At 40.9% G+C, this 15,919-nt stretch overlaps 1 protein-coding gene across 1 annotated transcript in view; it reads right to left on the bottom strand.

Annotated features, from left to right (window-relative positions):
• The window catches only part of CDYL2 (chromodomain Y like 2), an 84,621-nt gene that overhangs the window by 26,591 nt on the left and 42,111 nt on the right, over positions 1-15,919 (bottom strand). The window contains exon 2 of the mRNA XM_009196921.4: positions 7,675-7,892. Within this exon, the coding sequence (XP_009195185.1) occupies positions 7,675-7,892 (218 nt within the window). The remainder of the gene's footprint in view (positions 1-7,674; positions 7,893-15,919) is intronic.

The raw sequence follows: 15,919 nt of genomic DNA, 5'->3' as shown, positions 1-15,919 counted from the left end.
ATTTAAAGACCCTTGTGATTACATTGAGCCCATCCAGGTAGTCTAGAATACTCTTGATTTTAAGGTCAGTTAACTGGCAGCCTTAAATGCATATCTGAAACCTTAATTCCCCCTAGCCATGGAACCTAGCATAGTCATAGATTCTGGGGATTTGGACATGAATATCTTGGGGAGAGGGCTTCTATCTACCACAGACTTGAATCCTAAAATTTAAGAACTGAAACAAAAAGCTAAGCAATAGAAATAACAGTACATGCATGCACAGACATATCATATTTAAACTTCAGAACATCAAAGACAAAGCAAAATCTTAAATACATCCAGAGGAAAAAGAAAGCTTACCTACAGAGGGCAAATATTTGACTGGAGGCAAATTCTACATAGCAGAAATAAATTCCAGAAGGTAGTAGAATACAATTGTCAAGGTGCTGAGGAAAACAACTGTCAACAAATTCTTCACTCAGCTAAATTCACTTAAAAGGAAGGGTAAAAATTAGGCATTTTCAGTAAGAGAATGTTTACCATTTTTAGACCTTCACTAAAAGAACTAAAAAGGAATGTACTGCAAGAAAAAGAAACTATATTCAGAAAGAAAAATTGACATGCAAGGAATAATAACCAGCAAAGAAACTGGTGGCTCAAGCCTGTAATTCTGGCACTTTGGGAGGCTGAGGCAGGCAGATTGCCTGAGCTCAGAAGTTCGAGGCCAGCCTGGGCAACATGATGAAACCCCAACTCTCCTAAAAATACAAAGAAAAGAAAAAGAAAAAATTAGCCAGGCATGGTGGTGCATGCCAGTGGTACCAGCTATTCAGTAGGAGGATGGGAGGCAGAGGTTGCAGTGAACCGAGATCGTGCCACTGTACTCCAACTTCGGTGACAGAATGATATCCCGTCTCAAAAAAAAAAAAAAAAAGGAAAGAAATTGGTGAATGTGTTGTTAATATAAGAACTGACTATAAAAATCATAATACTGATATTAATTTGAGGGCAGAGGTTGGTATGGCGTAGAACTGTAGTAGCAGGCAATAATATTGTAGAGGATAAAAGGAGGAATGAGTAGAGTTAGAGCATGTCAAGGTTATATTCAGAAGTGGTGGAGGTAATTACACTTAGCCTTTGCTATGTGTATATAATTTAGGGATAACTTCTTAAAAATACATGAATTACAACGAATGGGGGGGAGGATAAAATAAAGAACACCCAATCACTGAATCGTTGAAACAAGAGCAGAAAGTATACAGTGATAGAAAACAAGGCATGGCGAGTGCCTGGGTGAAGCTTAGAGTCTAACAGAGAAGACAGTAAGTGAGTAAACTTCCAAAGGATCATTATTAAACACTCCAGAGGCATCACCACAGCATATGGAAGTTAGGGGGAATACTGGAAAAATATTGTTTTTTAAGGTTAAATTTTTTAAAGAATTCCCATTTCTTAAGCACCTAGTAGTGCCAGGAACTGCACCAGGTAATTTCCACGTAATATTTTATTCCAAACAAAAATCTGGTAAGGTAGCAGATGGTATTTCAACCTTGCAAGTGACACCATGAAGACTCAGAGAGGTACAGTAAGATGTCCAAGGTCATACCAGCAGTAAGAGGCAGGACCGTGATTTAAATCTCATGCTAACAACTCTTTACTTTCTCCTACTTCATATTGCTGGGTGATTTTTTAAATGGATAGGATTTTAGTAGAAAAAACAGCACTAGATGTCAATCTGAATTGAGAATCTCCAGGCCTGTGCCCTGCTGGAAGGATAGAATAAGCACATTCCAGCCCATTTGGGTATAAGCAACAGATATTCATTTTGAACATCAAAAACACAGGCCACTATCTTGTGGGTCCTTTCATCCATCTGCCTCCAGAAATAGATACACTCTTACCTATACATGAACTCTATTTCTCTGAGAGGCAAATAAAAAAAAGAAACCCTGCTGTAAAGAGGTGAACTGAAATTCTATAGATGACTCAGAGAGTAGCCTCTCTGGCTAAGGCCATACTTACCTACTTGTCAATTTGTTAAGAAAAAAATAAGAGACCAAACAAAACAGCCATCTCATTTATGAATTAATTTGAAAATAAATTTGCATTTTATTGATACAAAAGAAGTACATACTATACTGTTTTTCATTTTTAAAAAAGTTATATCTAGTTTATATCTCTTTTCTTTCCTTTTTGGTGTTGGTAATTCAATTTGGACAGATGGCTAAGATTCTACCTTCTTGAAAGACCCCAAATTTTATAATGTAACTGGTTCATTTAAAGTAAAATGTTCTAAAATTAGTCCACATTCTCTTGCCTTCTTAAACAGAATATACTGTATGCATACAACTACTTCTCAATGGTCACCTGCTGGCCTATAACAGAACATTCCTCTTAGAGGCTTCTGGGATGTGATTCTATAACAAATAGTCCTGAACTGCTATGCATTTTGAAGTCCTAAATATGTCCTGTAAATTCATTGCTCTCATTATGCACTTCCTAGCTGCCACTTGCGCCTGCTATTAGTTGTCTGCTGGAGAGAACAGACTCCCCCTCTATGACTTCTAGCTTTGGATTCGGCATGTGTTTACAGCCAGACAACCAAATTCATTAGAATAGGATGTAAAAGAGGAATCAACCAGGGTTCCTCTCTGTATGCTTCATCAGAACCTGCTGAAATCCAGTCACACCAGGCCCATCTTAAATGCAACCACCTTCAAAGGAGATTTCCCCATACCCAAGACTAGATGCGCACTCTCCTTTCTCCCAAAACCCTGAATACTTTAAATCCCTGTTGTGATTCTTCTGACAAACTCCCTTGTAGAATGTGCACTTCCTTACTGTATCTTGCCTTCTATGTGATTTAAACCCCTGGTATTCACACCCTTCTGTAACCCCCACCCTCAAGAGAAGATTGGACCTAGTGACTGGCTTCAACAGAAGATGCCAAAATGATGGCATGTCACCTTCAGGAGGAGATTAGGTGACAAAAGGACCATCCTCTCTTGCTATCTTTCTGGGACTTCTTGCTCTGAGGGAAGAAAGCTGCTTTGTCATGAGTAGCCCTCACAAGAGGCCCACATGGCAGGAAACAGATGCACCCAACAACCACATGGGTGAGCTTGGAAGTGAATTCTCCTCCAGTCGAGCCTTCGTGTGAGACTGCAGCCCCAGCCTCCACTTGACAGCAGCCTTGTAAGAGATCTTGAGCTGGAAGCATCCGGCTGAGCCATGCCCAGATTCCTGACCCACAGCAATCATGAGACAACAAGTGTATGCTGTTTTAAAATGCTAAGTTGAGAACAATCGGCTACACAGTTATAGATAACTAATACAATGCTTTAAGAGCTAAAATAGTATACTTACACTCTTTGTATCCCTTGTAGCACCTAGTCCAGACCCTTTCATATAAAAGAATTCAACAAATGTTTATTGAATTAAGAGAATGCCAGTCTTTACCTCCCAAGAAGTTTACAGTCTAATGGAGGAGGGGGAGGATATCAGACATTTAACAAGTTACCCCACAAATATATGTAGACTAACAACTGTGATAAGACTTGCCGAAGTGATGGCCGAGCTGAGACCTGAAGGAACAGCAAGAGTGAGGGAAGCAAGGAGGAAGAAAGGCCTATTCCAGTCAGAGGGACACATATAAAGGCCCTGGGGCAGGTGTGGGCACGAAAGCCAGCCAGGTGACTGGGGTATAGGAGAAGAAGTATGTGAGGCAGGCTGCATGATGAGGCGGGACTGCACCACACTGAGGGTGCTGACTGTCAGCCAGGGTCATCAGGAGCCATCGACACATTTGGTTGGGGAGGGGTGTGCGTATAAAGGGTTGACTTGGCCACAGCTGCATTTCTGGAAGATCATTCTGCCTGCCTTATGCAGAATGTATTACACGGCAGGAAGCGTGAAAGCAGGCAGACTTATGAGAAGGCTAATTACAGTGTCCAGACAAAATAGCCTAGTAGTGGACCGTAATGGTCACGGTGGAAATAGAAGTAAACATATGAAAGAGCTATACGAGAATAAAGGTGAACCGGCCTGGAGACAGGTTTGGACATGGGGCCATGACAGGAGGGGTGTGAAGGGGCTCCTGCCTGTCTGCCGTGTTCCTGGGAGTGGTGGTAGGATTGTGGGCTGAGGCCGAGGGCACTGAAGGAAGACCTGGAGTCTTCTCCCAGTGGGGAAGTGGATAAGCTTTCAATCAAGGAGAACTTTGTGTAACCTGTTTCACTGACTCTCTCCATAAGGGGCATTTCTGTTCATCTCCTGGTTCTCTGCTGTATCCCAGACAGGAGAAATATGACAATAAATCCACTGGCTTCAGAATCTATTTAATGCACACGGTAATGTATGAATTTCTGGCCTTGAGGCCAATCCAACCAATGTCACCTATACAACTAGAAAAAGTAGTTTAATTATAACCACGAAAGTGGTCGCCTTCTGGTTCCTCCATTCACAAGCAAGGCAAGGTCTGCTGCTGGACTTTAAATGGCCTCTGCTTCATGTTATCAGTGATAGGAGCATTTATTAGATACCTCCTGTATGCCAGGTACTTTGTGGGCCCCTGTGCATACATTATCTCTAATCTCGCCAGCAAAATACTGTAAAATTTCTATAAAGGAGGAAGCTCAGAGCAGCAAAGTAAATTCTCGAGGCAACAGCATGGTAAGTTGAAGGCAGGATTGGAACCCAGGTCTGCTAGACTAAAACCTGTATTCCTCCTCTCACGCAGCCTCTTCATTTCAGTAGGACCTTCATTAGGGGCTGCTTTACCCAGTCAGCTGGCTCACCCACATACTCAATCCCCTTCCGTTGCTGAGACAGCTGAAAACACCAGATCATTAACTTGGACTGTTTTCCTCCTGTTCTGTAACCGACCGACGCTGATTAGGAAAGGAACCTCAATTAACCAAGCCCGCAGCTCAGGAGGTGAGAACCTGTGCACCTCAAATCAGTCGAGCACAACATGTTTTCCACGATGAGTGAGCAACAGTTACCACCACCCAGGGCTGCTCCACAGAGGGAAGGAGCTGGAGACTTCACATGTGTTCAGTTTGTTGAAAGAAAACGCTGTGCCTTTTTCCAACATGCTTTTAGAAAGTAGTGAAGTAGAAAGAATCTGGGAAAAATTGGTCTGTGCAGATGTCATGATGAGCTTAAAATAAGGAGGTTTCCAGGTGCATAAACATATGAAGAGCTGCTTTTGGGGTGGACTGCACGCTCTGGGCTTCTTTGAATTCTACACAGAGGTCTACACAGCAGAGAACCCGAGGGATGCTTCTGTTACAGGTGGAGGAAGGAGAAGCCCCCAAAACACCAGCTCAGAGAAGGGGCAGCACACGACTAGCACCCCACAACCCCAAGGCTTTAGCCACAGTGCTTCCCTCACCATGTGTCAATCATTCCAGATGGCCACGCACACAACCCTGTAAAAGAACCAGGGTCTATTTCAACCATAATAATAACACAATCAGAAGCTGAAGAGCACAGCAGCTCCCTTCCACCCACCCCACTTCCTGTGCCTCCCTCAAGGTACGGGGTACACTGGGCAACGCCAGGCCATTCTAGTATCCCAATGTGAGTGAGTGGTCATCCCTTGACTGCGTCCCCCAAAACACACCCTTCTCATTAACCTCCCATTGCTAGTATGAAAAACAGAGTCCGGGATATTTCAAGGACAGAAAAGGGGTCTCGGAGTTAAATGTCTTCAGTGGGCCTGGCACTGGGATGAACGAAGAGACAAAAGGGTGGGCAAGAACAGAACCCCTGCCCTCCTGGCACCTACTTGGTTAAGCTGTGAGACCCTAGCTCAGTTGGGTTGTTTAAGCCTAAATTTTCTCCTCTGTACAATGTGGATCATAACAATCCTACATCAGAAGGGAGGTGATGAGATGACACAAGATAAACAGCAAATACAAGGAACAAAGAGCCCCTGCTCACTGGCCGTCGTCACTGTTATCGCCATTTACCACTGTACTGCCCTACCCCAGGCACCTTGTAGGAAAAGGCTGCTCAGTGGAGTATCTTCCCACCTTTGTGCCGTCAAGAATCTCTTCCCTTCTCCCGCCATGTACCCTGTATTTTGAATGATGTTGTCAGCCTCGCTGCATTAAGTATTCATTGGTTCCCTATTTTATTCACCTAAGACATAAGTATGATTAATATTTAAAAAGTAATGTAAAAAAGCAGTAAAATAGACTTCATCAAAATTTAAAAATTTGTTTGTCATAGGGCACTATCAAAAGAGTAAAAAATCAACTCTCAGAATGGTAGAATATATTTTCAATTCATATATCTGATAAGGGCTTACTATCTAGAGTATATGAAGAATGCTTAAAAGTCAACAATAGAAAGAAAAGTGACCTAATTTTAAAAATAGCCAAAGGATGTGAAGAGAAAGAAGAAAGAGAGATAAATGGCCAATGCACCCATGAAAAGATGCTCAACATGACTAGCCATCAGTGAAATGCAAACCAAAGCCACAATGAGACACCACCTCACACGCACTAGCATTGCTATAATAAAAAAGACAGACATAACAAGTGTTAGCGAGGATACAGAGAAACCAGAACCCTCACATACTACTGGTCAGACTGTAAAATGGGGGAGCCACTGTGGAAAACAATTTTTGCAGGTCCTCGAAAAATACAGTAAGCAATATGACCCAGCAATTCTAACAGCTGGAAAAGATCCAAGAAAATTCTATTAGAAATTAGAAACATATCCAAGAAACCTGAAAATACATAAATATAGGTTCACATAAAAACCTGTATATAACATTTGTGGAAATATCATCCATAAAAGTCAAAAGTAGAAACAACACAAATGTCCCACAAATAGAAAAGTTGATAGATAAAATACAGTCTATTCACACAATGGAATATTATTTAGCCATAGAAAGGAATGAAGTGTGGATACACACTACAACACGGATAAAACATGAAAACATGCTAAGTGAAAGAAGCCAGACACAAAAGGCTACATACTGCACGTTTCCATTGATACAAACTGTCCGGAAAAGGCAAATCTATAGAGACAGAAAGTAAATGAGTGGTTTCCAGGGTGTGGGGAAAGGAGAATGGACGGAAATTACTATTCCATGTGGGCGAGGTTTCTCCTTGGGGTGATGAAGACGTTGTGGAATTCAATAGTGGTGATGCTGGCACAACCTTGTGAAAATACGAAAAATCACTGAATCGTACATTTTAAAAGGGTGAAATTTACGGTATGTGAAATCGATCTGTCTCAACTACATATATAATATGTAGTAACATATATTATATGTATTATAAACTGAGTGAGATACATGAACTGAGTGAATGATGCCTGCAGCAAACAAATATGACATGCTGATGACAACAAAGTTTAGCTGCAAAAGCCCAAGATGTGACATTTGGATTCTGAGTCTGCCCCTTGGCTAAGTCTATGTCCACCATCAGTTCAGTGAGTCCCTCTCCCCATGGTCTTCATCTATTAAGATGAGATGGTATTATTACATGGTCATAAAAATCAAATGGGATAATGTATGGAAAATGATCAGCAAATTGTGCCTTGCAGTCAAATTTTTATGCATGCTGGTTACCATCCTCAGCATCCTGGTGGAAGGAAGCAAAAGGCCAATGTCCCATTCTGAGTGAGAAGGAGCCACAGCCCAGCCTGCCCGTCCCTCTGGCTGCCACCCCTTACCTCAGGTGTCAGGGCATTGTTATCCGAGGTCTGACTGGACAGCAGGATGTGCGTGAACCCTTCTTCCTTCCGCACGACGATGTCTCGAAACCGACAGTTGCTTTCATTCTGGCGGACACTGTACCTGAGCCTCTTGTCAAAGACGTAGTCCTTCTCCGCTTCCAGCTTCCTCTTCACTGGACTATGCAGGTTCAATCCCCCGTTGGTCAGAGCAGAGCCTTCCAAAACCAGATAAACAATGTAAGAAACCGAAATGGGCCACAATCCTAGAAGGACGTGATCAGAGGACGTTGGGATTTCCAATGGAAAGGCTTGGATGTGGCTGGGACACACCACCTCCTCCCCTGTGCCACCCTCTGTTCTAGGAAGAGGGAAGATGAAGAGACAGGCTGAATTCCTGCATCTCCAAATTCAGAAGAGGACCTAGAGGGCTCTTTGTGATGGCCCTGTGCAGTCCTCTATTCTCTTCTCCCATACATCAGCTTCTGCTCAGATTCCTTGGCCACAGGGAATCCACTGACCACCATGAGAGGCAGCCCTCTCCACTGGTGGATGCCCATGAATGACAGGAAATTATCAATAAGGGCAAGACCAGCAGCTAACCTTTATCCAACCTGTATTATGTGCCAAGCACCATCCTCAAACACATCACGGGCATGATCTTATTTAATATGAGAATCAGAGATGGGGCTCTGGGACCCCCCAGTACTTCCTTGGGGGCTGCCTTGAGATGACAGGGGTGAGTACCAAGCAGGCAGGGTCCTTAGGTCTCTCTCCTCCTCTCGCAAATCAATTACAATGGCTTTGCATTTTTCTCTTTCACATATTAACATTCACAAATGGCCTGAAAGCGCCCTGCTGAAAAAGTTTGAAAACTAAAAACAGAACGATCCAGATATATAACGGTTCCCAGTCTCCGGCCTCACACAGGATACATCAGGAGCTCTGGGGTGTTCTAAAGAAAGCAAGGCCAAGCCAATACCTCCAAACCTCCATTGGAAGCAGGTACAGGAAGAGGCTCAAATGTGTATTTTGAAAACATTTCCCAAATACCTCCATCCAAAGAGAGAGAGAGAGAGAGAGAGAGAGAGAGAGAGAGAGAGAGAGAGAGAGGGAAGGAAGACACAAATTACCAATATCAGAAATGAAAGAGGGGGCATCACTATTGATGTTATAAATCATGCTACCATAAAGACACATGCACACGTATGTTTACTGTGGCACTATTCACAGAAGAAAAGACTTGGAACCAACCCAAATGTCCATCGATGATAGACTGCATTAAGAAAATGTGGCACATACACACCATGGAATACTATGCAGCCGTAAAAAAGTATGAGTTCATGTCCTTTGTAGTGACATGGATGAAGTTGGAAACCATCATTCTGAGCAAACTATTGCAAGGACAGAAAAATCAAACACTGCATGTTCTCACTCATAGGTGGGAATTGAACAATGAGATCACTTGGACACAGGGCAGGGAACATCACACACTGGGGCCTGTCGTGAGGTGGGGGGAAGGGGGAGGGATAGCATTAGGAGAACTACCTAATGTAAATGACGAGTTAATGGGTGCAGCAAACCAAAATGGCACATGTATACATATGTAAAAAACCTGCACGTCGTGCACATGTACCCTAGGACTTAAAGTATAATAAAAATAATTAAAAAGTAAATAAAAATAAAAGGATAATAAAGGAATACTAAGAAAAACTGCTCTGCTCATGTATTTGATAACTTAGATGAAATTTCTTTAAAGACACAAACTTCCAAAATATACACAAGGAGAAATACATCATCTCATCTGAATAGGCCTATAAAAAAAGAAATTGAAGGAATTTCTACTAAAGAAATTGAATCAATAATTAATAATCTAACAAAGACAGCATCAAGCACAAAGAATTATACCAAACATTTCTGGAGGAAATAATACCAATTCTCCACAAGCTGTTCCAGAAAACAGGTTCAGAGGAACACTTCCTAATTCATTCCATGAAGCTTGCGTTACCCTAATACCAAAGCCAGATAAAGACATTACAAGAACACAAAGTAGTAGACTGATATCTCTCATGAACACAGATGGAAAAATAATCTTCAGCAAAGTATTAGCACATCATTGTATAAAGAGAAGTATATGCCACAATCAGGTATAAGAAGCTGGTTCAATATTTGGAAATCAATCAATGTGATCCACCATATCAATAGGCTAAAAGAAGAAAAACCATATGATCATATCAATTGATGTAGAGAAAGCATCTCACAAAATCCAACAGAAAGGGACTTCCTCATCCAATTGTCTCTGTTAGCAGATGACATGATTGTATATTTAGAAAACCCTATCATCTCCGTCCCAAATCTCCTCAAGCTGATAAACAACTTCAGCAAACTCTCAGGATACAAAATCAATGTGCAAAAATCACAAGCATTCCTTTACACCAATAATAGGGAGCCAAATCATGAGTGAACTCCCATTCACAACTGGTACAAAGAGAATAAAATACCTAGGAATACAACTTAAAAGGGATGTGAAGGACCTCTTCAAGGAGAACCACACACCACTGCTCAAGGAAATAAGAGAGGACACAAACAAATGGAAACACATTCTATGCTCATGGATAGGAAGAATCAATATTGTGAAAATGGCCATACTGCCCAAAGTAATTTAAAGATTCCATGCTATCCCTATCAAGCTACCACTGACTTTCTTCACAGAATTAGAAAAAACTACTTTAAATTTCATATGGAGCCACAAAGAAGCCTTTATAGCCAAGACAACCCAAAGCAAAAAGAACAAAGCTGGAGGCATCATGCTACCTGACTTCAAACTATACTACAAAGCTACAGTAATCAAAACAGCATGGTACTGGTACCAAAACAGACTTATAGACCAATGCAACAGAACAGAGGCCTCAGAAATAACACCACACATCTACAACCATCTGATCTTTGACAAATCTGACAAAAACAAGCAATGGGGAAAGGATTCCCTATTTAATAAACGGTGTTGGGAAAACTGGCTACCCATATGCCGAAAACTGAAACTGGACCTCTTCTTTATGCCTATACAAAAATTAACTCAAGATGGATTAGACTTAAATGTAAGACCTAAAGCCATAAAAACCCTAGAAGAAAACCTAGGCAATACCATTCAGAACATAGGCATGGGCAAAGACTTCACAATTAAAACACTAAAAGCAATGGTAAGAAAAGCCAAAATTGACAAATGGGATCTAATTAAACTAAAGAGTATCTGTATAGCAAAAGAAACTATCATCAGAGTGAACAGGCAACCTACAGAATGGGAGAAAATTTTTGCAATCTATTCATCTGACACAGGGCTAATATCCAGAATCTACAAGGAACTTCAACAAATTTACAAGAAAAAACCCAAACAACCCCATCAAAAAGTGGGCAAAGGATATGAACAGACATTTCTCAAAAGGAGAAATTTATGCAGCCAACAATTGTATGAATAAAAGCTCATCATCACTGGTCATTACAGAAAAGCAAATCAAAACCACAATGAGATACCATCTCACGCCAGTTAGAATGGCGATCATTAGTAAGTCAGGGCTGGAGAGGATGTGGAGAAATAGGAAGCTTTTACACTTTTGATGGGAGTGTAAATTACTTCAACCATTGTGGAAGACAGTGTGGCGATTCCTCAAGGATCTAGAATCAGAAATACCGTTTGACCCAGCAATCCCATTACTGGGTATATACCCAAAGGATTATAAATCATTCTACTATAAAGACAAATGCATGCACACATATGTTTACTGCAGCATTGTTCACAACAGCAAAAACTTGGAACCAACCCCAATGCCCATCAATGACAGACTGGGTTAAGAAAATGTGGCACATATACACCATGGAATACTATGCAGTCATAAAAAAGGATGAGTTCATGTCCTTTGCAGAGACATGGATGAACCTGAAAACCATCATTCGCGGCAAATTAACACATGAACAGAAAAACCAAACACTGCATATTGTCACTCATAAGAGGGAGGTGAACAGTGAGAACACATGGATACAGGGAGAGGAACATCACACACTGGGGCCTGTCTGGGGGTGGAGGGCTAGGGGAGGAATAGCATTAGAAGAAATACCTAATGTCGATGACGGGTTGATGGATGCAGTAAACCACCATGGCACGTGTGTACTTATGTAACAAACCTGCACATTCTGCACATGTATCCCAGAACTTAAAGTATATTTAAAAAACCCTTTAGTTACTAAAAAGCACAAACTTAAAAAAAAGAAAGAAAAGAAAAAGAAAGGGACTTCTTCAACTTGGCAAAGAACATCTACAAAATACCTACAGATAATGTCATACTTAGTGGTGAAAAACTGGATGCTTTGCCCTTAAGATCTGAAATAAGAAAAAGATGTTCTCTCTCTTCTTCAGTATCACACTGAGAGTCCTAGCTATTGCAGAAAAAAATTTTAAGGGAAATACAAGTGTATAGAGTTTGGGAAGAAATAAATAAAACGATTTTTGTCCACAGATGACAAGACTGTCTACATAGAAACTACGAAAGAACTGGATTAAGGAAAAAAGATAAAAAGAAAAACAATTAATCCTGAACTAATAAGCAAATACAGTAAGGTCACAGAATACAAGGTTAACAGACAAAAGACAGTTACTTTTTCATATACCAGCAATGAGCAACTGGAACTTGATGTTTTTTTAAAAATATATTAAGTTCTAGTATTTAGTGAAATAGAGAGATTATACTTAACAATAATTTATTGTATATTTCAAAGTAGCTAGAAGAACTGGAATGTTCCCAAAACAAAGGCAAGACAAATGTTTGAAGTGACGGATATCTCAATTACCCTGATGTGATCATTACACATCGTATGCAGGTATCTAAGTATCATATGTATTCCAAAAACATGTAAAACTATTATACGTAAATTTAGAAACTTTAAAAAATAGTTTATGACAGCATCCAAAACATGAAATACTTAGATATAAATCTAACAAAATATGTATAGGATCCATAAGTGAAAAATTGTAAAATTCTGATGAAACAAAGAAAATCTAAGTAAATGGAGAAATAGTCTGTGTTCATGAATTGAAAGACTCAATTTTTTTTTTTTTTTCTTGAGACAAGGTCTCGCTCTGTCACCCAGGCTGGAGTGCAGTGGTGCTACCAGAGTTCACTGCAGCATCAACCTCCCAGCCTCAAACTATATTCCCTCCTCAGCCTCCCAGGTAGCTGGGACTACAGGCATGCGGTAATACACCCAGCTATTTTATTATTTTTCGCAGAGACAGGGTCTCACTATGTTGCCTAGGCTGGTCTCAAATTCCCAACCCCAAGAAATCCTCCCGCCTCAGGCTCCCAAAGTGCTGGGATCACAGGTGTGCGCCACCACACTTGGCCAAGACTCAATATTTTTCATATGTCAGTTCTTCCCAACTTGATCTATAGACTAAATGTAATCCCAATTCAAATCCCAGCAAGCTATTTTGTAGATATTGGCAAACTGATTCTAAACTTTATTTGGGAAGGCAAAAGACCTAGGTAATACTGATGAGTAAGAATCCAGTTAGAGGACTCACACTACCCAATTCCAAAACTTACTACAAAGCTAAAGTAATCAAGACAGCGTGGTGTTGGTGAAAGAATAGATACATGCATCAGGGGTATATAACAGACGACCCAGAAATAGATTCACAGCAATATACTGAGGTGATCTTTGGCAAAGAAATAAAGACAATTCAATGGAGAGAGGATAGTCTTTCTCAACAAATGGTACTGGAACAAATGGATATCCATTTGAAAAAAGGGAAAAAAGAACCTAGACACAAACCTTTTACTTTTCAAAAAAAAAAAAATTAACTCAATAGGAATCATAGACTTAAATGTAAAATGCAAAATTATAAAGCTCCTAGAGGATAATATAGGAGAAACCCTAGGGAACTTGGGTTTGCAATGAGTTTTTCGATACGACACTAAAAACATGATCCATGAAATAAAAAATTGTTAACTTGGACATTACAAAGAACATAATTTAAACAAAATAATTTCAATAATTTTAAAATGGGCAAAAGATCTGAAGAGACACCTCAGCAAAGAAGTTATACAGACGACAAATAAGCATTAGGAAATGACATTCACCATCATTTTTCATTAGGGAACTAGAGCAAGGAAATTAAAGCCAGGAGGTACCACTATATACACATTAGATTAGCTAACATCCAAACACCTGACACCACCAATAGCTGGAGAGGATGCTGAGTGACAGGAATGCTCATTCACTGCTGGTGGGCATATAAGACGGCACAGCTACTTTGTAAGACAGTTTTGTCTTTTCTTAAAAAGCTAAACATAGTCTTACTGTATCAACCAGCAACCACCATTCCTAGGTATTCACCCTAATGATTTGAAATCTTAGAGTCACAAAACAAAACCAAAACACAAAAAAACTGCAGCTTCATTCAAAGCACCAAAAGCTGGAAGCAACCATTATGTCTTTTAATAAGTGAAGGGATAAATAAACTGTGGCACATCCATAATATGGAATATTATTCGGCAACAAAAAATGAGTTATGAGGGAATGGAGCAAGATGGCAGAATACAAGGCTCCATGGATCGTCCCCTCTCCTCTACAAGAACATCAAGTTAACAACTATCTACACAACAAACACGACCTTCGTAAGAACAAAAAATCAGGTGGGCACTCACAGACAGTACCTGGTTTTAACTTTATATTGCTGAAAGAAGCACCGAAGAGGTCAGAAAAGCAGCCTTGAATCACAAACGCCACCCCTCTCCCTTTCTCTTGCAGCAGTAGTGTGGTATGGAAAGCATGTTTGTGCACTGTGGAAAGGGAGAGTGTAGCAATTGTGAGGCACTGAACTCACCGTTATCCTGTTACAGCAGAAAGCAAAACCATACCAAACTCAGCTGATGTCTACTCATGGAGGGAGCATTTAGACCAGTCCTAGCCAGAGGAGAATCACTGATATCCCAGTGGTCAGAACTTGAGTTCCTGCAAGCCTTGCCACCACGGGACAAAGTGCTCTGGGGCTCTAAATAAACTTGAAAGGCAGTCTAGGCCACAAGGGCTAGAACTCCAAGGCCAATCCTAGTCCTGAACTGGACCCAGAGCCAGGAGACTCAGGGGGCACACAACTCACTGAGATACCAGCTGGGGTGGCTAAGGGAGTGCTGGTATCACTGCTCTCCTAACACCAGACTGCACACTTCAAGTGTCCAAAAGAGATCCCCTCCTTTCCACTTGAGGAGAGGAGAGAGAAGAGTGGGGAGGACCTTGTCTTGCATTTTGGTTAACAGCTCAGTCACAGCAGGATAGGGCACTAGTCAGAGTCATGAGGCCCTCTTTCTAGGCCTAGTTCCCAGATGATATTTCTGAACACAGTCTGGGCCAGAGGGAACCTGCTGCCTTTAAGGGAAGGGACCCCATCTTAGAAGGATTCATCACCTGCTAACTGAAGAGCCCTGAATAACCAGCAGCAATATACAGGTACCACGTAGAGGGCCTTGGGTAAGACTCTGAGACTTGGTGGCTTCAGGTGAGACTCAGCACATTCCCATCTGTGGCAGCTATGGGGAGACATAAATACCTAACTCTTCAATTCCCAGACACAAGCATCTACAAGAATCAAGACCATCCAGGAAAACACAACCTCACCAAATGAACTAAATAAGGCACCAGGGACTGATCCTGGAGCAAAGGAGATATGTGACCTTTGAGGCAGAGAATTCAAAGTAGCTGTTTGCAGGAAACGCAAAGAAATTCACAATAACACAGAGAAGCAATTCAGACTTCTATCAGATAAATTTAACAAAGAGATTGAAATAATTAAAAAGAATCAGGCAGAAATTGTGTAGCTAAAAAATGTAACTGGCATACTGAAAAATGCACCAGACTCTGAACAGCAGAATTGAACAAGCGTAAGAAAGAATTAGTGAGTTTGAAGACAGGCTATTTGAAAGTATACAGTCAGAGGAGACAAAAGAAAAACGAATAAAAAACAGTGAAGCATGCCTACAGGATCTAGAAAATGGCCTCAAAAGGGCAAATCTAAAGAGTTACTGGCCTTAAAGAGGAGGTAGGGAAAAAGATGGGGGTGGCAAGTTTATTCAAAGGGGTAATAACAGAGAACTTCCCAAGCCTAGAGAAAGATATCAATATTCAAGTACAAGAAGGTTACAGAAGACCAAGCAGATTTAACCCAAATAAGGCTATCTCAAGGCATTTAATA

The sequence above is a fragment of the Papio anubis genome, chromosome 18, assembly GCF_008728515.1.
Source record: "Papio anubis isolate 15944 chromosome 18, Panubis1.0, whole genome shotgun sequence".
NCBI classification, from domain to species: Eukaryota; Metazoa; Chordata; class Mammalia; order Primates; family Cercopithecidae; genus Papio; species Papio anubis.
Note: the sequence above shows the minus strand (reverse complement) of the source record. Positions and strands in the feature narration are given on the sequence as shown.